The sequence below is a fragment of the Muscardinus avellanarius genome (assembly GCF_963383645.1).
Source record: "Muscardinus avellanarius genome assembly, chromosome: 1".
NCBI classification, from domain to species: domain Eukaryota; kingdom Metazoa; phylum Chordata; class Mammalia; order Rodentia; family Gliridae; genus Muscardinus; species Muscardinus avellanarius.
The window spans coordinates 139,046,182-139,070,572 of NC_137786.1; the positions used below are offsets into that span (position 1 = coordinate 139,046,182).

The 24,391-nt window shown below is 36.6% G+C and overlaps 1 protein-coding gene across 1 annotated transcript in view; it reads left to right on the top strand.

Moving 5' to 3' along the window:
* Positions 1-707: 707 nt before the first annotated feature.
* The window catches only part of LOC308279733 (NXPE family member 4-like), a gene marked incomplete at both ends in the record, with an annotated part of 30,626 nt that continues 6,942 nt past the window's right edge, over positions 708-24,391 (top strand). Inside the window, 2 exons of the mRNA XM_080719881.1 lie at positions 708-720; positions 3,736-3,851. Coding sequence (XP_080576007.1) covers positions 708-720; positions 3,736-3,851 — 129 coding nt within the window. The remainder of the gene's footprint in view (positions 721-3,735; positions 3,852-24,391) is intronic.

The window sequence follows — 24,391 nt, forward strand, 5'->3', positions numbered from 1 at the left end:
CACAGGCTTAAATCAACCAGACAACCAACTGCCCATGTTCTCCTGTTGAGGTATAAACCCATTAAAGTCACTCAGGAAATCAACCACATGACTTATCTGGACAAACATATTTGTTTGTCCACTACCTTTTTCAAAGAGGTAAAGACACAGCAGTCACTGTGAGCTCCATACATTTCTCTATACATGACTGAAAACTCCACAGAGTCCATGACCCTCTGTAACTAGCAACTCTGGATCCATGGTGAACCGTCTGCTCATGTACCCAGCATTGGCCTTTTCATTGGTGAAATAGAGGTTGGGCTGCAACAGCCTGTGCCTTTCATTTCCTGACCAGTCCTGTGCCAAGTGCTCACTGCTGGAATTTTGGGTCATTCTTAGTGTTGTGTCTTCTCTAGTCTTAACATCCACCCTTCCAGAGTAGGGAACTCCCCTCCCCGGTATTCAAATCCCATAGAAATGAGACTTTCTACCATGTAGCATGATACGGTTTCGGAAAATGTCCCCAAGGATCTTTGTTAGACCCCTGGGAATAATTTCCTGAAAACTCACCAAAGAAAGAAAAAAAAACAGAAAAAGAGAAAAAGAGAGAAATACAGAAAATAGTTACAGCCCCATGCCAAAATGGCATGGTGGGGGAGAGGGTGGTCCGAGCCGATTCACCCCCTCACCCCAAGATACAGCATGTGGACGGAACTTACGTGAACAAGATGGAGGTCATCGGTATAAAAAAGGTCGAGTCCACGTGTATTCATCCTTTGGTGTATTCATTCGAGTCCCCCCTCCATGCCAGTCTGGTATGGAGCTGTACCTATCCTCTGTATTTCTATCTTTTAATAAACTTCTTTAAATCTTCAGCAAGAGTTCGGGCTAATGTGTATTTATACTTAGCTCAGAACAGGATCCTGTGGTTTTTCTGTTTTTGGTCGTTTTGGGTTTTGCTGTGGTTTGAGGGAAATTGTGTCCGGGACCCTAACAGGGGTCCCTGGGAACAGTTTCCCCACAACCATACTCTCCCAAACCATATCACTGAGTAGTGAAAAGTGTTCTTCATCAGTGATCAAAATGACGAGAACCCTAAATTAACCACATTTCGAAACTTACTAGATGTCCTGGAACAACGTGTTTAAACTCTTCTGTGCTCTTAGTTCTTAAAATCAAGAACATCTAGTATATCTTTTTCATAAAAAGATGCCAGATTCACATTGTTAATATCTATTTAAAGTAAATTAAAATCTATAAATATAGTTTATTCAAAGTAGGCTCTGAGCTTGAGTGGTTGCTGGCATCAGTCTCCTAAAAAGCAGCCAAACCAAGCCCACTGAAGATATTTTTATTTTATTATAGGTTCCTTAGAACAGAGTTGAACAATCCTAGACCCAGCTACATAAGGTTAAGACAGTCTTTGCAGCCGTCATATAAAGACATTAGTAAGTATTTTTTATGATACTGAGAATTAATCCCAGGGGTGTTCTATTGCTGAGCTATGTGCCACAGCTCTTTTTATTTTTTATTTTATTTATTTATTTATTTTGTAGTACTAGGGATTGAACCCAAGGGCCTTGTGACCTCCAGGCTACACTCTCAGACCTATTTTATACTTTGTTTGGAAACAAGGTCTCACTAAGTTGCTGAGAGCCTCATTAAGTAGTTGAGGCCGGCTTCGAACCTGTGCAATCCTCCTGTCTCAGCCTCCCAAGCACTAGGACTACAAGCATGTGCCACCATGCCCAGTTCTTTCTTTCTTTCTTTATTATTTTTTTTGAAACAAGTTCTCAGTAAATTGCTGAGGTTTTCATTGAGCTGTGGAGGCTGGCTTGAAATCTGTGTTCCTCCTGTCTTAACCTCCCAAGCTTTCGGATTATTATGGTGTGTACCGCCATATCTGGCTAAAAAGTATTTCTGAAGCTAGTTTGGTAGGGCAGCATAAATGAGACCAGAGAAGGAACTACATTGCACCCAGCTCCTGCTTCCTTATAGCGCGGGTGGGTGCATCCTGGGCACCTGTTCTTCTTGGCACAACTTTTATCAGATCAAAACTTTAAAACCCTGATGGATTCACGCCTATGAAGGCAAGCAGTCGTTTTCTCCACCAGAGAAATAATCGAGATTGTTGTCTTTGTCTTTGTTGTATTTGAGGTTCTTTCAGTTCGATTAAGCAAATTTTACTGAATATGCACCATATACAAGATAATACACACTCAATTCTGGCAACTGAGTTTTGATGATAAGGCTCCAGTGGAAACTAAGTTCAGCTCTCCTTGGGTGATTACTCTCTCTGCTCCCAATCATTCAAACTTTTGACTTCAACCACTTTTCCCTTGTCAGGTACCTATCACATGCTTACTAGAATTAGATTTCTCAAGTCTCAGGGCATTGAAATAATTTTTCTGCTTGTCAAGAGTATTTCCTTTCTCCCTCCCGCCTCTGCCTGACATGATGGAAAGCATTTGTGAACCAGGCCACTCCTTAAGGTGGAGCTTGCATACCTAACATTTCTGAATTTAATCAAGTCGAAGGTTATAAGAACGTCCAGGCTGGAATCTATGCTTGCGACTTGTTTTTGTCCAGAGAAGAGGCACTCAGTAGCAAGTGGCTTCAGAAAAAAAATCTTCCAAACCCACTCACCTGAATTTCTAGGTATGGGACTGAACAAAGTCTTTATATTGAAGGAGGAAAAACTTTGCAAAAGGAAGGCGAGGGGAAATGGTAACATTTGTTGTTGGGTGCAGAAACCTCTAATATTTATATATGAACTGGGGATCCAGGGTAGGAGGCATTTGTATGGGAGAGCAGCTGTTCAGGATAGAAAATTTTAGAGGGCAGCATTCAAGCAATCGGCTTTCTTTGTTTCTTTGTTTCTTTCTTTTTTCATGCTGGGGATCAAACATAGAGCCTCATGCATGATAGACAGGCACTGGACCAGAGCTTCTGATTTTAAGACTACTTAAAATTTCAAGTCAAAGGCAAATATAAATATTAATGAGAGAAAAATGCTGATAAAGCCTGAAAGTTTTAAAAATAAAATAATAAAGGAATTTAAAATATATGTATTTTCAGGGTTGTGCTGGGCGTGGTGGCGCACACTTGTAATCCCCGACTTGGGAGGCAGAGACTGGAAGATCATGCCGGTTCAAAGCCAGCCATGCTGGGTTAAGAGACTCTGTTTCCAAATTAAAAAAAAAAAAAAAAAAAAAAAAATATATATATATATATATATATATATATATATATATATATATATATATATATAGTCTGGGAGTGTAGCCCAGAGGTAGAAGGGCTTCCAGAAACCCCAGGGTTGCTAGAAAGGCTGGTTAAACAAAAAAAAAGAGGGAAACATTTTTACAGAAAGGGATTAATAAAGCTGGGAAAAATAAATTTACCTTAGACCCTGTGAGAATATGGCTCTCAATATCAATATTTGCTGAAGTGTATAGTTTGCTCCCATGTTTAGGAGAAGAAAATAGGGAATTTGTGAGAAATAAGATCCTGAAACGTCACCCTGGCATGAGCAACCTGCATCCTTGAGGTGCTTAGTAGCTGCCCAGTTAAGTCCACAGTGGGCTCCACAGCTCAGCTCTTGGTGGAATGTACATGCTGACGGCCAAGGACAGCACCTGGTAGGAGACAAAGGTTAGTTCTAGGAGTAACTTGAGGACAAAAATCAGGAGGCATAAAAATTCATGTGTTTCCATGTTTTGTTTTCTGTTCTGTTTCATTGTGTGTTTGTTTTAGCATTTTGTAGTATCCTGACCATGAAAAGAGTTGTGACATTTCCCAAGTCACTGTTGGTACTGTTGCTCATATTAACCTTCTGGATCACTTTTATACTTTTCCAAAACTCCAAAAAGGTAGGAATTGCTTTCTTTCTATATTTTATGAAAGTATATTTGAACTTAATACCTCATCTGTTCTAGGAAAGTCCAAACGACAAGATCTAAAAATTATAGTGGAAGAATTTCAAAAATCCAAACTATAAGACATATAGATTGTAGTGGAGGAGTTTCAGCCCTTTGTAAAGCCTCATTTAAAACAGGCGTGGTGCCACATGCCTGTCATCCTAGTACTGGAGGGTGAAACAAGAGAAGTGCAGGTTCAAAGCCAGTCTCCACTACTTAGCAAGATCTTGTTTCAAACTAAAAGAAAATAAGAATGGAGCTGGGGAGTTTGGCTCAGAGAGAGGTAGAATGCCCCTGAGTTTAATCCCCAGTACCACACACAAACAGTACGTGAGAGGATAAGACATTCTTCCTTTCCCACCTGTTTAAGCACTGTAACTCACTTTCCACAGCATTTAGCCTATCTTTACAGCTTCTTTAAGGAAACTTCTGAAGAACAGAATATTTTCATTTTTAGATAGTAAAATTTATCTGTTTTTAAGAATAGTTTATGCTTTTTGAAGAGAAGCATTTCCCTACCCCAACATGAGAGTATTTCTCTAAATGTTCTACTAAAACTTTTCGATGCAGCCTTCTAATGCCCATGTTTTATTCTGGATTGGTGTTTTGCTGATTGTTCTTTTATTTCGATAAGGATCATCACTTTTCCACCTTCATTTATTTATTACAGTCATTTCTTTCCAGGCCATCCCAGCTTCACTCTGTATCAAGTGTCCCTATAAGCCAAGGTCCCTTTCAGGATTCTTTGTTTTGTTGCATTATCCATTGGTCTTCCCTGAGCCAGTGACTACATGGCTATGAGTAACAGCCTCATAATTAGTCTCGAGCTGGGCGTGGTGGCGCACGCTTGTAATCCCTGTGCTTGGGAGGCTGAGACAGGAGGATCACACAGGTTCTAAGCCAGCCTCAGCTACTTAGTGAGGCTCTCAGCAACTTAGTGAGACCCTGTTTCCAAATAAAGTATAAAATAGGTCTGGGAGTATAGACCAGAGGTAGAAAGCCTCTGGGTTCCACCCCCAGTACCACAAAAAATAAAATAAAATAAAATAAAATAAAATAAAATAAAATAAAATAAAATAAATAATAATAATAATTAGTCTTGAAAACTTTAAGGCCATGCTCTCATTGTTTATTCTACTTCAGAAGGTTCTTGAAAAAATCCTGTTTAAGTTAAATATGCATTACGTTAACTATCTGGTCAAAGTGGGAAAACTGACTTTATATTTTTCTCTGTAGCAACATCTACTATCTATTTACTTAGGTTTTCTCCAAAATCTTTCAGTATATTTTTATAGTTCTTAACTGTAGGTTTTACACATTTTTTATAGTTTTAACCTACAGGTTTTAAGTATCTTGTTATATTTATTTCTAGGTATTTAATAATTATGTGTTGCTCTAATTTTTTGTTTGTAATTGCTATTATTTTTAAATTACATTCTTATTGATTGTTGCTGGCATAAACAAGAGTGCAATCGACTTTTGCCTATTAAACAGCAAAATTTTAACTTCTTAGTTCTTTAATGTCCAGTATCCCTCTTTAACATTCAGTATCCCTCTAAGGATAAAATGTATATTTTTGCTAAAGCTTCCATCTTTATAGAACTCTCATCTGTGTTTTGTTTTGTTTTGTTTGTTGCCGGTCTGGGGATAGAACCCAGGGGTATTCCACCTCTGAGCTACACCCCCTGCCCTATTTTTTTTATTCTTTATTTTGAAACAGGGTCTCACTAAGTTGCAGAGGGCCTAAGTAGCTTAGGCTGTCCACGAACCATAATCCTCCAGTCTCAGCCTCCCAAATGCTGGGATTACAAGCGTGCACCACCATGCCCGGCTTTCATGTGTGTTTGAAGATACAATTTTCTTCCCTAATTTTATCTCATCTGTCTTTATTTTTCAGGAAATTCACCATAAGTATTTATTTCATTAAGGTATTGCTTTATAGAGTTCTTTCCCATCTTTTATAGGACTTTTATGACAAGAAATTGAAGCTGCAGTATTTGCTTAGTCCTGCATCTTTAATCAGAATTTTATGGTTATATTTCAACCCCAAATCCTGAGCACAGAAAATTATTACACAATTCTAAAAATCACTTATCATTTTTATTTGAAATTGTAATCATAAAAATAACCTACCTGAGCATGGTGGTGCATGCCTATAATCCCAGTACTTGGGAGGCTGAGACAAGTAGGATCTCAGGTTCAAGGCCAGCTTTAGCAACTTAATGAGACTCTGTTTCAAAATAAAAATTAAAGGACGGGCGTGGTGGCGCACGCTTGTAATCCTCGCGTTTGGGGGCTGAGACAGGAGGATCGCACGGGTTCGTAGCCAGCCTCAGCTACTTAGTCAGGCTCTTAGCAACTTAGTGAAATTCTGTTTCCAAATAAAGTATAAAATGTCTAGAAGTATATCCCGGAGGTAGAAAAGCCCCTGGGTTTCACCCCCACTACCACACAAAAAAGAAAAGAAATATTAAAATAGAGGTGGGGTCTAGCTTTGAGGTAGAATGCCTCTAGGTTTAATCCCTGTACCAAAAATAAATTATAAAGAGAGTAGTGTAGTGTTATCATACATTCTACATGATAATGTTGTTTAGTTCCTCTGGATTCTTGCTCATTTTTTCATGTAGTTCTCATAGCAACTGCTTAAAGAGGTTATTAAATTTCCAATTGTGATTGTGGATTTTTTCATTTCTCCCTTCTAATTTGTCAAACTTTGCTTCATATATAGGCTTCTGTATGTGTAAGTATAAACACATTTCAGACTGTTATGTTTTCTGACAAATTGGTCCTTTATCACTATAAAATGTTCATGTGTATTTTTAGTGATAATCTTTGTCCTGAAGACTAATTTAATAGTATTGGGGTTTTAATTCTCACATTGTATATCACTTTATATATGTAATATGGTATGTTTCTTTCAACCTATAGGTATGTTCATAGGTAAGCTGCATTTTTTGCAGAGAGCAAATAGTTGGTGCTTGCTTTTTTGAGTATGCCTTTTACTGAAGAGTTTAGTTCACTTACATTGAATTGAATTATTAATATGAGTGAGTTTAGACCCATTGCTTTGTTATTTATTTTATATTTGGTACCTTTATTTTAGTGTTGTTGCTATTGTTATTGTTGCTTCTCTGTTTTTCTCTTCCTGCCTTATTTTGAGTTAACTTTTTTAGTATATACCTTTAGTTTCTATATTATTTTTCCAATAGTTTATCTAGGGATTATATAATATTCTTAACTTTTAGAGTTATTAATATGTAGTCTATAGTAAATTTAAAACACTTCTGTTATACCCAACCATATTCTCTGGGCTATAGTTGTGATTTTATTACAAATCTATAGATTTTTTTATTTTAACTCACTTTAAATAGTTATATATACTTTAAAGAAATAAAAAGAAATAGTATTTTATACTTATCTATACATTTCCCATTTCTGGTGCTTTTTATTCCTTCCTGAAGATAAGAGTTCCCATGTAATGTAATTTTCCTTCAGCCTAAAAAACTTAAGTTAGCACTGCCATCATGCAAGTCCTAGGCCATCCTCCCTTCCAGTAGCTATGCTTGTCTTCATTCTCCATTGCTTTTAGAGAGTTGTTTCCTTTTTTAAAATAATTTGTTCAGTTCATCCTTATTATCTAGAGGAGAATTTGTGCAATACAATCCACTCTGCCTTTATTGGACATTCTGATTAATGTTTAATAGCAATCATTCATCTTATTACTACTTTATTATTTGACATGTTAAATAATATTCTTTATTTTGAAACAGGGTCTCACTGAGTTGAAAAGGGTTTCACTAAGTAGCTGAGGCTGTCCGTGAACCGCGATCCTCCAGTCTCGGCCTCCCAAATGCTGGGATTACAAGCATGTGCCACCACACCTGGCTGACATGTTAAAATATTTTAACAAAATCATTTATCAAAAAAAAAGGTAGTAATAATGAACTCTTAGCATATGCCAGGTACCATTTTATACACTTTACATGCTTTTTCATTAATCCTCACAGTAACCACATAAAGTATTTATTTTTGTGACCTGATACTCAGATAAAACTAATTCATGGAGAAGGTAAGGAATTGATCTGTATTGTATAGCTAGCCAGAGAAAGAACTGGGCTTCCATCACATCTCTAAAAAGGAGTAACCCAGTGCTGAGAGCATACACATAGTAAGATTAAAATTCTCATGTACTTCTAGTGTGGATATAAATTGATTTTTTTTTAAATTCATAGCATGTTTCAAAACTTTTTAACAGTCTTCACAACATTCTTACCAATAATTCTATATCTGTGATCCTAAGTTAATTTCTTTTCCTTCCTTTCTTTCTTTCTTTCTCTCTTTCTCTCTTTCTTTCTTTCTCTCTTTCTCTCTTTCTTTCTTTCTTTCTTTCTTTCTTTCTTTCTTTCTTTCTTTCTTTCTTTCTTCTTCTTTCTTTTTTTTTTTTTTGGTGGTACTGGGGAGGATGGAACCCAGGCAGGGACATTCTACCTTCAAGCTACATCCTAGCCCTATTTTTTTTTAATTATTATTTATTTTTCTTTCTTTCTTTCTTTTTATTTTTTAATGTGCACGTGGTGCTAGGAATTGAACCCAGGGCCTATACTTGACATGATAGGCAAGTATTCTACCATGAAGCCACATCCCCAGCTCCTAAATTATTCTTTATTTTGAAACAAGGTCTCACTAAGTTGCAGAGGGCCGAACAAAGTGGTTGAGGCTGGCTGCGAACCCAAATCCTCCTGTCTCAGCCTCCCGAATGCCGAGCTAGGTTAATTTCTTGAATTGCAAAGAAAGATTTTTAAAAAGAGGTATTCTTTACAGAATTATCTATTATAAAAAAAAGTTGACAGTAATAAATGCCCAAAACAATGGAACAGGTAAAATATTAAATGACTGGCTGGAATAATATATGGGACTTTACCATAAGGTAGGGAGGTTTCAATGCAACTGTTTAAGAATAAAATTTCAGTGGTGAATATTTAATATATTCACTATGATGTAAAGTGATACAGAAGGAATGAGAGATATTCACTAAAATTTTAACAGTAGTTATCTATAAATGGCATGATTATGGCTGATTTTATTTCCTATGCACTTTCAGCATTTTATAATTTTAATATTAAATTACTGTTATCTTATTATAAAATAACATTTTATAAACATATATTTCTGTGTTTCTCAAGTTAGCAAAACAATCTGAAATATACTAATAAGTAACACAGAATGTTCAAGAAAAGTATAAAAAATAAATATTAAAATATATACCTATACTTTACATAAAATCCCAATGCTCTTAAACTTTTAACATTTTGAACTTATTTTAACTGACAAGTGAAAACTGTATATATGTGTTTTGTATACAGATGTTTTGAAATATGCATACATTGTGAAATAACGATCTAATTAATATAGGCATTATCTCATCTACTTAATTTTGTGTGTGTGTAGTGGCAACACTTCAAATTAACTAAGCAATTTACTTTTATTGTTTTTGTTTTATATTGTTGATTCTGTTTTTTCAGTCTTTGGGAATAAACCCAGGGCATTGTATATACTAGGTGAGCACATTACTACTTAGTTATATCTGTAGGCAACAGAAATTTTCAAGAATATAACTGTAGTCACCGGGTTAGATAATCCATCTCTTGAAGTAATTTCTTTTAAGTAAAATTCTGTGGCCAACATCTTTTTGTGTTTATAGTTCCAAATCATTGCCCAAACCAATGTCATGAAGCTTTTCCCCTATGTTTTTGAGTAGTTTTTCATTTTCAGGCATTATATTTAAGTCTACAATCAACCTGGGTTAATTTTTGTTTTAAGGGTGATATGAGGGTCCAGTTACATTCTTCTTTAAGTAAGTATCCATTTGTCCCAATGCTTTTTATTAAAGACTGACACTTTCCTATTGTGTGTTTTTGGCACTCTTTTTAAAAAATTATAGATCACAAATAATATGAATTTATTTCTAGGCTCTCTAGTCTGTTGGTCTATGTATCTATTTTATTTTTTTTTTAATTTTATTTTATTGGTGCACTGTATTCATACATCATAGTGGGATACAAACTTTTGTAGACATACATGCACACATCGCCCAGTCAGCCCCCACCCAATCCCCACCCCATTCTCTCCCCATCCCTCCCTCCCATGCTTGGCTTAGTGGTTGACATCTAGTATTATAGCAATTTATCCAAAATTAAAAATGATAATCTCACATAACAGTTTCATTTGTCTGATACCAAGCTTTTGATGACTTAACGATAACATTTCAATATTTCTTTTTGCTTTCTTTCTTACCAGAGAATATTTTTTTCTTTTTTTTAGGTGAAACTATCATATATTTATTTTTCAGAAAAAAATCTATCCTGATATGGAATATGGACTCTAGATACCCAAAACAATCTCGAAGCAAAAACAAAGCTAGAAGATGTATATTTTCTGATTTCAAACCATATAAAGCTACAATAATTGAAACAGTGTAGTACTGTTCTAAAGGCAGATATATAGACCATTGGAGTTAAATACAAGCCTAGAGCTAACTTCTTCCCTATATTGTCAAGAAATTTTTGACAAGGTTTCCACAAAGATTTGGTGGTGGAAATAATAATCTTTTAACTAAATATTGTTGAAAAATAATAATTACATGGAAAAGAATAAAATTGGACCCTTACCTAATCCCACATACAAGTATTAACTCAAACTAGATAAAAGACCTAAATATAAATCTTAAGACTATAAACTTTTAGGAGAAAATCTGGGTCATAAAACCTCACAACATTGAAATTGGCAGTGATTTCTTGGATATGATTTCAATGGCACAGGCAACAGAAGAATATACAAACTCCCTAAAAAATAAAAGAAAATATTGTATATCCAAAGACAATGTAAACAGAGTTAAAAGTTACTAATAGAATTGGATAAAATATTTCCAAATGCTATATCTGAAGGTATATTAATATTCCAACTAGAAATCCTAAAAATTAACAACAATAAAGGCAAACAATACAATTTAGAGATAGGTAAAAGACTAACATAAATAATGAATCTCCACAGATAACCAATCTTAGTTGTCTGTTGGATGGAAACTCTTGTTTCTCTGGTTCTGGTGAGTGTTACCTATTTCTTCTTTGTAGTTAATCTCTTTGAGTATTTTCTCTAGCGCTGGTTTTGAAGACATAAATTCCTTCAGTTTCTGTTTGTCATGGAAGCTTCTTATTTCTCCATCTAATTTGATAGAAAGTTTTGCTGGATAGGAAATTTTTGGCTGGAAGTTGTTTTCTTTCAGAGTTTGGAATATGTTACTCCAAGCCCTTCTGGCTCTCATGACTTGGTTTGGGAAGTCTGGAGTGATTCTAATTGGTTTGCCTCTGAATGTCACTTGGCCCTTTGTTTTTGTTGCCTTTAAGATTCTCTGCTTGGCTTCCACATTGGTCATTTTGACAATTATATGGCGTGGGGATCCTCTTCTCGGATCCTGTCTAAAGGGAGTTCTATAAGTTTCCTGGATCTGTGTATCAACCTCTTGCTCTATATTTGGAAAATTTTCTGCTATTACTTCCTTGAAGAGATTGTTGATCCCTTTGGTATCACTTTCTTTTCCCTCCTCTATTCCAATTATTCTTAGGTTAGCTCTCTTAAGATGGGCCCATATTTCTTCAATGTCAGATTCCTGCTGTTGGATATCTTTTTCTAGATTAGAAACTATGCATTCATTTTTGGATTGCTCATCTTCTAAGAGCGAGATTCTGTTCTCCATGTGGTCTAATCGGTTGTTTGTGCTTTGAATTGAGGCCTTTACTTCATTAATTGCATCCTTTATCTCTTTTTGGCTCTCTCTGAGTTCTTTTCGAAGCACCTCTATTATTTCTACAGTTATTTTCCTGATTTGATCTTCTAGAAATCTCTGATTTTCTGTTTTATCAGGTTCTGATGTTGTGGGGTTGTGCACATTCATTACTTCAGTGTTATTCCTCTTTCCCATGATTTCGGAGGTTTGTGCCTTCTTTGGGTTCTTCCCTTGGGTCACTATGGCTTCACTTAAGGTGCTCTGGATCTCGAGTCTGTATTATCTCAGACCCTACTACTCCTTTACTGGGTTGTATCACAGAGTCTCCGACCCAGAGAGTCGATAGAGGCTGCTTTAAACTATGGGGGGTGCCAGGTTGCACGCTCTCCTATGGTGTGATATCTCTGCCACCACCACTCCCTCACTGGGTCAAGTCCCAGGAGGCACAATACTGGGATTTCTCCTCTGTGGCCCGCAATTTGACTCACTGTTCTTGAGTACGTAGATGTAGCTGTACTGGACTCAGTGAATTCACTGCTGCTGCCGCCGCCGGTGGCAATATGGCGCCTCTGCCACGCCCTCGGCCATGAGGCTGGCGTATTTTTTCTTCTCTGGTTTTGATTTCCACTCTGAATCCCTGCAGCGTGTGCTGAGCTCAGCCACTGGGAGCTTTAAATGCTGTCTGCGCCGAAAGATCCCGCCTGGCTGTTCCGCATCGGCTCACCTCGGCTTGCTGTAGCCGTCCGCTGAGTTCGCCGCTGCCGCCGGCAGTATGGCGCTGCTGCCGCGTCCTCGGGCGCGTGTGTCTCCTCTGTGGCCCTGAGCTCTGTTCTCAGTCCGCTTTCTCTCTGGAGCCTGGTGGTTTTTTTGTTTTTCTGGTGATGGTGTTTTCTGGCTATGAAAGGCGCTCTTTTTGTGGTAATGGAGATTGGTTGTTAGCGAGACTCTTAAGCCCCGCTTTTCTCGGTCGCCATCTTCCCGGAAGTCCTATGTATCTATTTTATGACATTACTAAGCTGTTTTGATTACTAGACATTTGTAATATATTTTGAAGTCAGATAGTGTGACCTCCCCTTTGGTTTTGTTTTTGTTTTGCACAAGATTGCTTTAGCTATTCAAGATCTTCTAGTTCATGTAAATTTAGAATTTGTTTTTCTATTTCTGTGAAAAATATAATTGATATTTTGAAAGGAGTTGCACTGAATCTGCAGATTGCTTTGGGTAGGACATTTTAGGAATATTAAGTCTCTCTATCATGAACATGGACATTTAGGAATATTAAGTCTCTCTTTCATGAACATGAAGAATCTTATTTATTTGTATCTTCAATTTCTTTTATTAATATCCTATAGTTTTCAGTTTACAATTCTTTTACCTCCTTTGTTAAATTTATCCCTAAGTATTTTATCTTTTTTATGTATTTTTCCATTTATTTCTATCTTTCAATTCTTTCACTAAAATTTTTATAGTTCTTAATGTACAGCTCTTTTATTTTCTTGGTTAAATTTATTTCTAAGTATTTGGTTAAATTTATTTCTAAGTATTTTGTTATTGTTTTATAGCTATTATAAATGAGATAATTTTGTTAATTTTCTTTCTGTTTGTTTTACTGTTCAGAAATGTTTTTTGTATGTTGATTTTATATCCTGTAACTTCACTAAACTCATATTTTAGTTCTAGTAGGTTTTTTTTCTTTCTTATATATTTATTGGTGGAGTCTTCAGGTTTTCTATATGTAAGCTTACATTGTTTACAAACAGGGATAATTTAACTTCATCTTTTCTAATGTATTTGCTGTTGGATATAGCCTTTACTGTGTTGAGGTAAGTTCGAAGTTTTTATTATGAAAATATATTTTGTCGAATGCTTTTTCTATATCTATGGAAATTGTTATATGATTTTTGTCCTTCATTCTGTTAATGTTTCACATTTATAGATTTGCATGTTGAACCATCCTTGTATCCCTGGGAGCAATCTCACCTGATCATAGTAAATTATTCTTTAAAGTGCTATCGATGGACAGGCATGGTGGTGCACATTTGTAATCCCAGCATTCAGGAGGCCAAGACAGGAGGATCTCGGTTCTTGGACAGCCTCAGCTACTTAGTGAGGCCCTTTGCAACTCAGTGAAACCCTGTTTCAAAATAAAGAATAAAAAATGGAGCTGTATTTTTTTTTGTTGTTCATTTGGATTTGGGTTTTCTGTTGATTTGTTTGATTGCAGTTCTGGGGATTGAACACAATGGCTCATAATTGCTAAGAAAGTGCTCTATCACTGGGCTACATCTTTAGCCCAACTAAAGTGTAGTTTAGTTATAATATTTTCTTTCTAATTTTCTATCTGGATGATCTGTCCACTGCCAAAACCAAAATACCGGAGTCCCTTATTTTCATTATATGGTGGTCTATTTTTCTCTTCAGCTCTATTAATAATGTTTTGTATATTGGGGTGCTTCAATACTAGATGCACATATGTCTGCACAATTGCTATTTACTCTTAATAAATTGACCACTGTATCATTGTATAATAATCCTCTTTTTTAACTTTTTTACTTAAAGTCTACTTTATCTTATCTAAGTATTTCTATTACAGCTTTCTTTTCGTTTCCATTTGCATGGATATCTTTCACAATTCCTTCATTTTCAGTCTAATGTTACATAGGAAGTAGACATCTGCCTAGAGGCAGCATATTGGTGAAATCATTTGTGTGTGTGTTTATTCAGCCACTATGTCTTTTTTCTTTTTTAATAAAACTTCATTAGTATGAGGTATTTTTTCTTTTTCTTTCTCTTTTCTTTCTTTCTTTTTTTTTTTTTGTGGTACTGGGGTTCCTGGAAGCCCTTCTACCTCTGGGCTACACTCCCAGACCTATTTTTTATTTATTTATTTATTTTTTGAAACAGGGTCTCTTAAGCCAGCGTGACTGGCTTTGAACCTGCGCGATCCTCCTGTCTCCACCTCCCAACCGCGGGGATTACAAGCGTGCACCACCACACTTGGCTCTTTTTCTCTTTTTTAATTGGTGCATTGTAGTCACACATATTAATACAAGATAGTAGAGGCATACATGCACACATTATTCATTTAGCCCTTCCCCAGTTCCCACCCCATTCGCTCTCTCCTCCCTCCTTCTCATGTTTGGCATAGTATTTGTTTTTATATGTTTGTGAAAGTACATAATGTACATTAGAAAATTTCTTTCTTCCCCCTCAAATTCTCCTTCGTTAGGTTGGCTTATTTACCCATCTATGGTTTTTTCTTCCTTGCTTCCAGATATTAGGGAAAGCATCTGACTTCTTGCTTTTTGTAACTGACTAATCTCACTTAGCATAATGTTCTCAAGTTCCATTCATTTCCCTGTAAATGATGTAATTTGTTCTTCTTTATGGCTGCATAAAATTTCACTGTGTACAAAGCCCATAGTTTTCTAATCCACTCATCTGTTGATGGACATCTTGGCTGGTTCCATAGTTTGCCAATTGTGAATTGTGTGGCTATGAATATAGATATACATGCATTAGTTTGGTTTTTGGTTTCCATTCTTTAGGGTAAATACCCAGAAGTGGTATTGCTGGATCATATAACAGGTTCATTCCTATTTTTCTGAGGATCCCCCATGATGTTTTCCAAAGTAGTTGCACTAATTTGCAATCCCATCAACAATATATTAGAGTACCCACTTCTCCACATCCTTGCCAGCATTTGTTGTTGTTTGTGTTTTAAATGGTTGCCATTCTAGTTGGAGTTAGGTAAAATCTCAGGGTAGTTTTGATTTACATCTCTCTGATTGCTAACAATGTCAAACACTTTTCATACATTAATTGGCCATTTGAATTTTTTTCTTATTTTTTAATTTTTTTATTGGGGCATTGTATTCATACATCATAATGGTATAAAAATAATACTTTTGTAGACATACATGCACACATCGCCCAGTCAGCCCCTACCCAATCCCCACCCCGTTCCCTCCCCATCCCTCCATCCTATGCTTGGCTTAGTGGTTGACATCTAGTATTATAGCAATTTATCCAAAATTAACGTTGATAATCTCACATAACAGTTGCATTTGTCTGATACTAAGCTTTTGATAACTTAAAGATAACATTTCAATATTTCTTTTTGCTTTCTTTCTTACCAGAGAATATTTCTTTCTTTTTCTTTTTTAAGGTGAAACTATTGTATATTTATTTATTTTTCACAAAAAATCTATCCTAATATGGAATATGGACTCTAGATACCCAAAACAATCTTGAAAAAGAACAAAGCTAGAAGATGTATATTTTCTGATTTCAAACCATGTAAAGCTGCAATAATTGAAATAGTGTAGTACTGCTATAAAGGCAGATATATAAATTAGTGGAGTAAAATAAAAAGCCTAGAAGTAAATTCTTCCATATATGGTCAAGTTATTTTTGACAAGATTTCCACGAACATTTGGTGGAAGAAATAATTATCTTTTAACTTAATATTGTTGAAAAATAATAATTACATGAAAAAGAATAAAATCAGACCCTTACCTAACACCATATACAAATATTAACTCAAAATAGATAAAAGACCTAAATATAAATCTTAAGACTATAAACTTTTAGAAGAAAATCTGGGTCATAAAACCTCACAACATTGAAAGTGGCAGTGATTTCTTGGATATGATTTCAATGGCACAGGCAACAAAAGGGTAAACAAACTCCCTAAAAAATAAAAACATATTGTATATCCAGAGACAATGTGAACAGAGTTAAAAGTTACTGATAGAATGGGATAAAATATTTCCAAATGCTATATCTGAAGGTATATTAGTATTCCAAATAGAAATCCTAAAAATTAGCAACAATAAAAGCAAACAATACAATTTAGAGATAGGTAAAAGACTAACATAAATAAAGAATCTCCACAGATAACCAATCTTAGTTGTCTGTTGAATAGAAAATCTTGTTTCTCTGGTTCTGGTGTGTGTTACCTATTTCTTCTTTGTAGTTAATCTCTTTGATTATTTTCTCTAGCGCTGGTTTTGAAGACATAAATTCCTTCAGTTTCTGTTTGTCATGGAAGCTTCTTATTTCCCCATCTAATTTGATAGAAAGTTTTGCTGGGTAGGAAATTTTTGGCTGGAAGTTGTTTTCTTTCAGAGTTTGGAATATGTTACTCCAAGCCCTTCTGGCTCTCATGACTTGGTTTGGGAAGTCTGGAGTGATTCTAATTGGTTTGCCTCTGAATGTCACTTGGCCCTTTGTTTTTGTTGCCTTTAAGATTCTCTGCTTGGCTTCCACATTGGTCAATTTGACAATTATGTAGCATGGGGATCCTCTTCTCCGATCCTGTCTAAAGGGAGTTCTATAAGTTTCCTGGACCTGTGTATTGACCTCTTGCTCTATGTTTGGAAATTTTTCTGCTATTATTTCTTTGAAGATATTACTTATCCCTTTGGTTTCACCTTCTTTTCCCTCCTCTATTCCAATTATTCTTAGGTTAGCTCTCTTAAAATGGGCTCATATTTCTTCAATGTCAGATTCCTGCTGTCGGATTTTTTTTTCTAAATTAGAAACTGTGTTCATTTTTTGAATGATCTTCTTCTAAGATCAAGATTCTATTCTCCATGTGGTCTAGTCAGTTGTTTGTACTTTGAATTGAGGCCTTTACTTCATTAATTGCATCCTTTATCTCTTTTTGACTCTCTCTGAATTCTTTTCGAAACACCTCTACTATTTCTACAGTTATTTTCCTGATTTGATCTTCTAGAAATCTCTGATTTTCTGTTTTATCAGGTTTTGATGTTGTGGGGTTGTGGGCATTCATTGCTCCATTGTTATTCCTCTTTCCCATGATTTCGGAAGTTTGTGCCTTCTCTGGGTTCTTCCCTTGGGTCACTACGACTTCACTTAAGGTGCTTTGGATCTCTAGTCTGTGGTATCTAGGTCCCCACTACTCCTGTACTGGGTTGTATCGCAGAGTCTCAGACCCAGGGAGTCAATCGAGGCTGCTTTAGACCATGGGGGGTTGCCAGGTTGGGCTTTCTCCTATGGTGTGATATCTCTGCCACTGCCACTCCCCCACTGGGTCAAGTCCCTAGTAGTACAGTACTGGGATTTCTCCTCCAGGGCCCGCAATTTGACTCACTGTTGTTGAATGCACAGATGGAGCTGTAGTGGACTCGGTGATTTCGCTGCTGCTGCCACTGGTGGCAATATGGCGCCGCTGCCACGCCCTCGGCTGTGAGGCTGGCATATTTCTTTTCTGTTTTTGAGCTCCGCTCTGAGTCCCTGCAAGTGTGCTGAGCCCAGCCCCTGGGAGCTTTAGATGATCCCTGCACCGAGAAATCTGCAGAATTCCTCCCGGCTGATCCACAGCGGCTCACCTCGGCTCGCTGTCCGCTGCTCCTCTCTGGAGTCTGGTGGGCTGTTGAGTGCATAGGTCTGGTGCCGTTCGGTGAACTCGCCGCTGCTGCCAGCAGTAAGACGCTGCTGCTGCGTCCTCAGCCGTGAGGCCGGCGTATCTCCTCTGTGGCTCTGGGCTCCGTTCTGAGTCCCCCTCCTCTCTGGGGCCTGGTGCTGCAAGAAAACATGGCACCCGTGCCGTTCCACGCCATGGCTCCGGCTGCAGCACTGTGGTCTGGTTTCTTTCTGGTGCCTCGTTTTTCCAGCCCTTTTTTTCTCTGTCCCTTCTAATTACATTTTTTTGTTTCTCTGCTGATGGTGTTTTCTGGCTATGAAAGGCGCTGATTTTGTGGTAATAGAGATTGGTTGTTAGCGGTGCTTGTAAGCCCCGCTTTCCTCCATCGCCATCTTCCCGGAAGTATCCCATCTGAATTTTTTTATGAAGTGTCTATTGAGTTTACTTGCCCATTTTTTATATTTTATTTTTTGTTGGTACTGGGGTTCCTGGAAACCCTTCTACCTTCAGGGTACACTCAGACCTATTTTATATTTTTATTTGGAAACAGGGTCTCTAAGCCAGCGCAGCTGGCTTCAAACCAGCAGGATTCTCCTGTTTCCACCTCCCAAGTACAGGGATTACAAGCGTGCACCACCACTCCTGGCACTTGCCCATTTTTTGATTATTTGTTAGTGCTGAGTTTCTTGAGTTTTCTGTATATTCTAGATATTAGTCCTCTATCAGAGGAGTAGTTAGCAAAAATGTTCTCTCATTCTTTCAGCTCTCTGATGAGATTCTTGATAGATTCCTTTGCTGAACAGAAGCTCTTAAGTTTGATGCAATCCCATGTATTAATCCTGTTTATGATTGCTTGTGCCTTTGGAGTCTTGTTGAGAAAGGTTTTTACCTGTGCCTATGTGTTGAAGTATTGATCCTATGCCCTAGGGTCTGATTTCTGAGTCTTTGATCCATCTTGAATTGACTCTTGTGCAGGGTGATAAAGTGGGGCTTATTTCCATTTTTCTGAATATGACTAGCCAGTTTTTGCCAACACCATTTGTTGAACAGGCTATCTTTTTTCCAGTGTATGTTTTTGCCTCTTTTGTTAAAACTCAATTGCTGTAACTGTGCAGATTTGTTTCTGAATCTTCTGTTCTGCTCCATTGGTCTATGTTTCTGTTTTTGTGCTAGTACCATGCTGGGTTTTTTGTTTTGTTTTTGTTTTTTGCTGTGGCTTTGTAGTATACTTTGAGTTGAGGTATTGGGATGCCTCCTGCATGGTTCTGAACTACTTTGGCTATTTGGGGTTTTAGTTGTTCCAAATGAATTTCAGGACTGATTTTTCTGTCTGTGAGAAATGATTTTGATAATTTAATGAGTATTGCATTGAATCTGTAGATGACTTTTGGAAGAATAGCCATTTTGATTATATTTATTCTGCTGATCCAAGCACATGGAAAATCTTTCCATCTTCTAATCAAAGCTCTTCTTTTATTTCTTTTTCCAATGTTTCATAATTTTCTTTGTAGAAGTCTGTTACTTCCTTGGTTTATTCCTAAGTATTTTATTTTTTTGTGGGATATCCTGGGTGGAATTGTTTTCTGGATTTTTTTAAAAGAATATAAAAGATTTTTTTATTCTTTATGGATTTTTTATTCTCTATGAATTTTTATTCTGCATGGATTTATAGTTGACATACAGAAAAGTTTCTGAATATTTTTAAGATTTATTTTGTATTCATACACTTCCCTGAATTTGTTGATCAGTTCTATAAGCCTTTTGGTTGAGTTTGTTGGATCTTCTAAGTATAGTATCATATAATCTTCCAATAGTGATTGTTTTAGCTCTTTTCCCATTTGTACTCCTTTGATTTCCTTCTTTTGTCTTATCACCCTGGCAAAGTCTCAAGTTCTATATTAAAAAGAAGTGGTGACAATGGACATCCTTGTCTTGTTCCTATTTTTAGGGGAAATTCTTGAAGTTTTTTCCATTTAATATAATGTTGGCTGTGGGCCTATTTTATATTGGCTTATGATGTGGAACTATGTTCCTTCTATTCCAATTTTCTGCAATTCTTTTAGCATAAATAATTGTTGGATTTTGTCAAATTCTTTCTCAGCATCTATTAAAATGATAATATAATCTTTGTCTTTGGTTCTGTTTATGTGATAAATTACATAAATTGTTTTTCTTTTGTTAAACTAGCCTTAAATCCATGAAATGAACCCTACTTGGTCATGTTGTATAATTTTCTTGATGTAGTTTTGAATGTGTATTGCTAGTTGCTAGTATTTTGTTTAGTAGTTTGCATCTAGGTTCACCAATGATATAAGCCTGTAGTTTTCTTTTCTTGAGCTATCTTTATTTGGTTTTTTGTATTAATGTGATGTTGGCTTCATACAGTGTATTCGGGAGAGTCCCATTTTTTTCTACTTTATGGAATAGTTTGAGAAGTAATGGGATTATCTCTTCTATAAAGGTTTTATAAAATTCATTTAGGTAACAATATGGTCCTGGGCTTTTGTTTGATGGTAGACTATTATGTCCTCAATCTCTTTGACTGATATTGATCAGTTTAGATTTTCTATCTTATTGGTTCAATTTAGAAAGCTTGTATGTTTCTATAAAATTCTCAACTTTTACTAGATTATCCATTTGTTGGAGTATAGGTTTTCAAAATAGTTTCTGACAATCCTATAAATTTATATGCTGTTGGTAATATCTCCTTCACCTCTTATTTTAGTAATTTGGTTTTTAAATTTTTTATTGATGCATTATAGTCATACATCTTATTGGGTACAAGATGGTCAAGACATGCATGCACATAGCATCCAATTAGCCCTTATCCAATCCCCACTCCATTCCATCACCCTCCCTCCTCTCTAATGTGCATGATATTCTTTAACAAACATATCAATGTCAATCATTAAGCCAAATATTTTAGTAATTTTGATTGATTCTTTCTTTTGTTGGTAAGGTTGGCTAGTGGTTTATCTACCTTGATTTTTTTTTTTTTTAGAAACCAGCTTTTGATTTTGTTGGTTTCCTGTATTTTTTTTATTCTCTACATCACTGATATTTACTAAATCTTAATAATATTTTGTCTTCTAATGGCTTTGGGGTTAGACTGTTCCTGTTTTTTAAAGGCTTTGAGTTGTGTCATTAGGTTATTTATTTGGTGATTTTCTGTTATTCTTATGTGGGCACTCAGTGCTATGAATTTTTCTCTTAATACTGCCTTCAAATTGTCCCATAGATTTTTGTAATGTATCTTTATTTTCATTTGTTTCTAGGAGATCCCCCCCCCAGCTGGTCTGGGGATGGAACCCAGAGGCATTTGACCTCAGGGCTACACCCTCTGCCCAATTTTTTATTCTTTATTTTGAAACAGGGTCTCACTGAGTTGCAAAGGGCCTCACTAAGTAGCTGAGGCTGTCCGCAAACCACGATCCTCCGGTCTCAGCCCAAATGCTGGGATTACAAGCATTTGCTATCCCCCCCCCCAGCTTGTTTCTAAGAATTTTTAAATTTCATCCCTTACTTTCTTTATGACCCATTTCTCCATTTTTCATTCCGTATTGTGGTGTTCGGTCTCCACATATTTATGTGGTTACTCTGAGTATTTTTATAATTGATTTCTAGTTTCACTCAATTGTGATTTGAAGACACAGGGGAGTAAATTACATTTTTTTTTTAAATTTGCTAGATCACTTTGTGGCCTAGGATGTGGTCTATTTTGGAGAAGGTTCTGTGAGTAGCTGAGAAAAATGTGAAATCTGCTGTAGTTGGGTGAAATATTCAGCATGTTTCTTTTTTATTTTTTCGGGTCTGGGGGTGGAACCCAGAGGCATTCAACCTCTGAGCTGTACCCCCTGCCCTATTTTTTATTCTTTATTTTGAAACCAGGTATCACTGAGTTGCAGAGGGCCTCACTAAGTAGCTGAGGCTGTCACTGAACCACGATCCTCCGGTCTCAGCCTCCCAAATGGTGGGATTACAAGTGTGCGCCACCACACCCAGCTATTCTGCATGTTTCTAATTGGGCCATTTGGTTTATAGTGTTCTTTAGATCTAAGGCATCTTTACTGACCTTTTGTCTAGCAGGGTATGAAGAATGTTGAAGTCTCCTGGTATTATCTTATTTGGATCTATGCATGACTTAATGTCACAAAGCATTTGTTTTATGAAAGTAGCTGCACCTATGTTTGGGGCATAAGTGGTGTTGAGTATCATTATTTCTTTTTGCTGGATTATTTCTTTTTCCAGTAAAAAATGACCTGCTTTGTCTCTTTGAATAAGCTCAAGCTCAAGTCTAATTTGTCCGATATCATTGTTACTATTCCTGCTTGTCTACGAGTTTCATTGGCATGGATTATCTTGATCCAGCCCTTCACCTTTAGTTTGTTACTATCTTTACTTGTAAGATGTGTTTCTTGCAGACAGCATATAGATGGATTCTGGCTTTTAGTTCATTTTGCCACCTTTTTTTTTTTTAAACTGAGAATGAGGTCATTTATGTTCAGCATGATTACTGAGAGATAATTTTAATTTGTAACATTTTGAGTTTTAATTTCATTTGAGGTAGCATTTTTTTCTTCTTTGCTTAGTAGTTTGATGGAAATTATTGTATCACTGATTCTGGCATTTATTACTTATTTCTTCTTTGCAGTTAATCTCTTTGAGTATATTTTGTAATGCTAGTTTGGAAGACACAAATTCTTTCAGCTTCCAATGGAAGATTTTTGTTTCCCCATCAAATCTGAGAGAGAGTTTTACGAGTAGAAAATTTTACCCTACAAATTGTTTTTTCTTCAGAGTTTGGAATATGTTGTTCCGGGTCCTTCTGGCTTTCATGACTTGGTTTGGGAAGTTGGGAGTGATTGTAATTGGTTTGCCTCTGAATATCACTTGGCCTTTTGCTTTTATTGCCTTTAAGATTCTCTCCTTGGCTTTTAATCTGCGTCTCTGCTGTGTCTGACAGCAGACTCTACCCCCACCTTCACCAGGGTGAACTACAAAGTCTCATATCCTTTGAGTCTATTGTTTGCTTTGCAAATCCCTGTGACTGCACTCAGTAGTCTGTCTCTCTTGGGGAAGGCTGGTTCACTTAGGGTATTGTTGAGTGCCACTCTGGATCTCTGGATGACTCAGTGAGCCATTGCTACAAGTTGTAGCTGGGGTCCGAGCAAGAGGAGCAGACCACTTATAATTATGATGAGCTGCAGCCACTTCAGGGCACTGGCCTTTTGGCTGGCATTCCTAAAGGTACAATGATGGAAGTCCTGGTATGGTAAGACAAGATGGTGCCACCATAGCCCCCTCAGCCACAGTCATTAAAGGTGGTTAGGGTACTTTTCTGTTCTCACTTCTGCCTTCTTGCTTTGTTTTTGCTGCCTTTCAATTGCTTGTGCTCTGTTCAAATTTATGCTGGATTTTTCTCTTGTCAAGACACTGTTTTTGCAGTGATAGAGATCAAGTGTCAATAGGACTGATATGTGCTACTTCCCTCAGTCACCATCTTCCCCAATATCCCACTATGTCTTTTGATTAGAGAATTTAATTTGTTATATATAGACAGGTAATTATTGATACATAAGGACTTACTACTAACATTCTTCTAATTATTTTCTAGTTGTTTTGTAGATCATTTATTTCTTTTTTCCATGCTTGCTTTCTTTTGTAATTGATGATTTTATCTAGTGGTTTTTTATTTTGTTTTTGTGGTACGGGGGATGGAACCCCTGGAATTCTACCTCTGAGCTACACCTCCAGTCCGACTTTTTTTTATTATTATTATTCATTTTGAAATAGGTCTCACTGAGTTGCAAAAGACCTCACTAAGTAGCTGAGGCTATTGGTGAACTGCGATCCTCCTATCTCAGCCCCCCTAAATACTGGGATTACAGTGTGCACTCCCACGCCCAGCTAGTGATATGCTTTTATTCTTTACTTTTCATTTTGTTTTCTTTTTTGTGGTACTGGGGGCTGAACCCAGGGCATTCTAACTCCAAGCTACACTACTAGCCTATTGCTTTATTCTATATTTTTGAAACAGAGTCTCACCAAGCTACATAAGGCCTCACAAAGTAGCTGAAGCTAGCTGCAAATCTGTGATCTTCCTATCTCAGCCTCTCTAGTACTGGGATTATAAGCACGTGCCACTGTGCCTGGCTACTTTTGATCTTTTATGTATCCACTATAGATGTTTTCCTTGTGATTATCATGAAACATGCAAGGAAAAACCTTATTGTTATAATACCCTATTTTAAGGTAGCTTAAGTTTGATAACACGAAAACCTCTATATCTGATGTCACAATTCATCTTTTTATATTGTG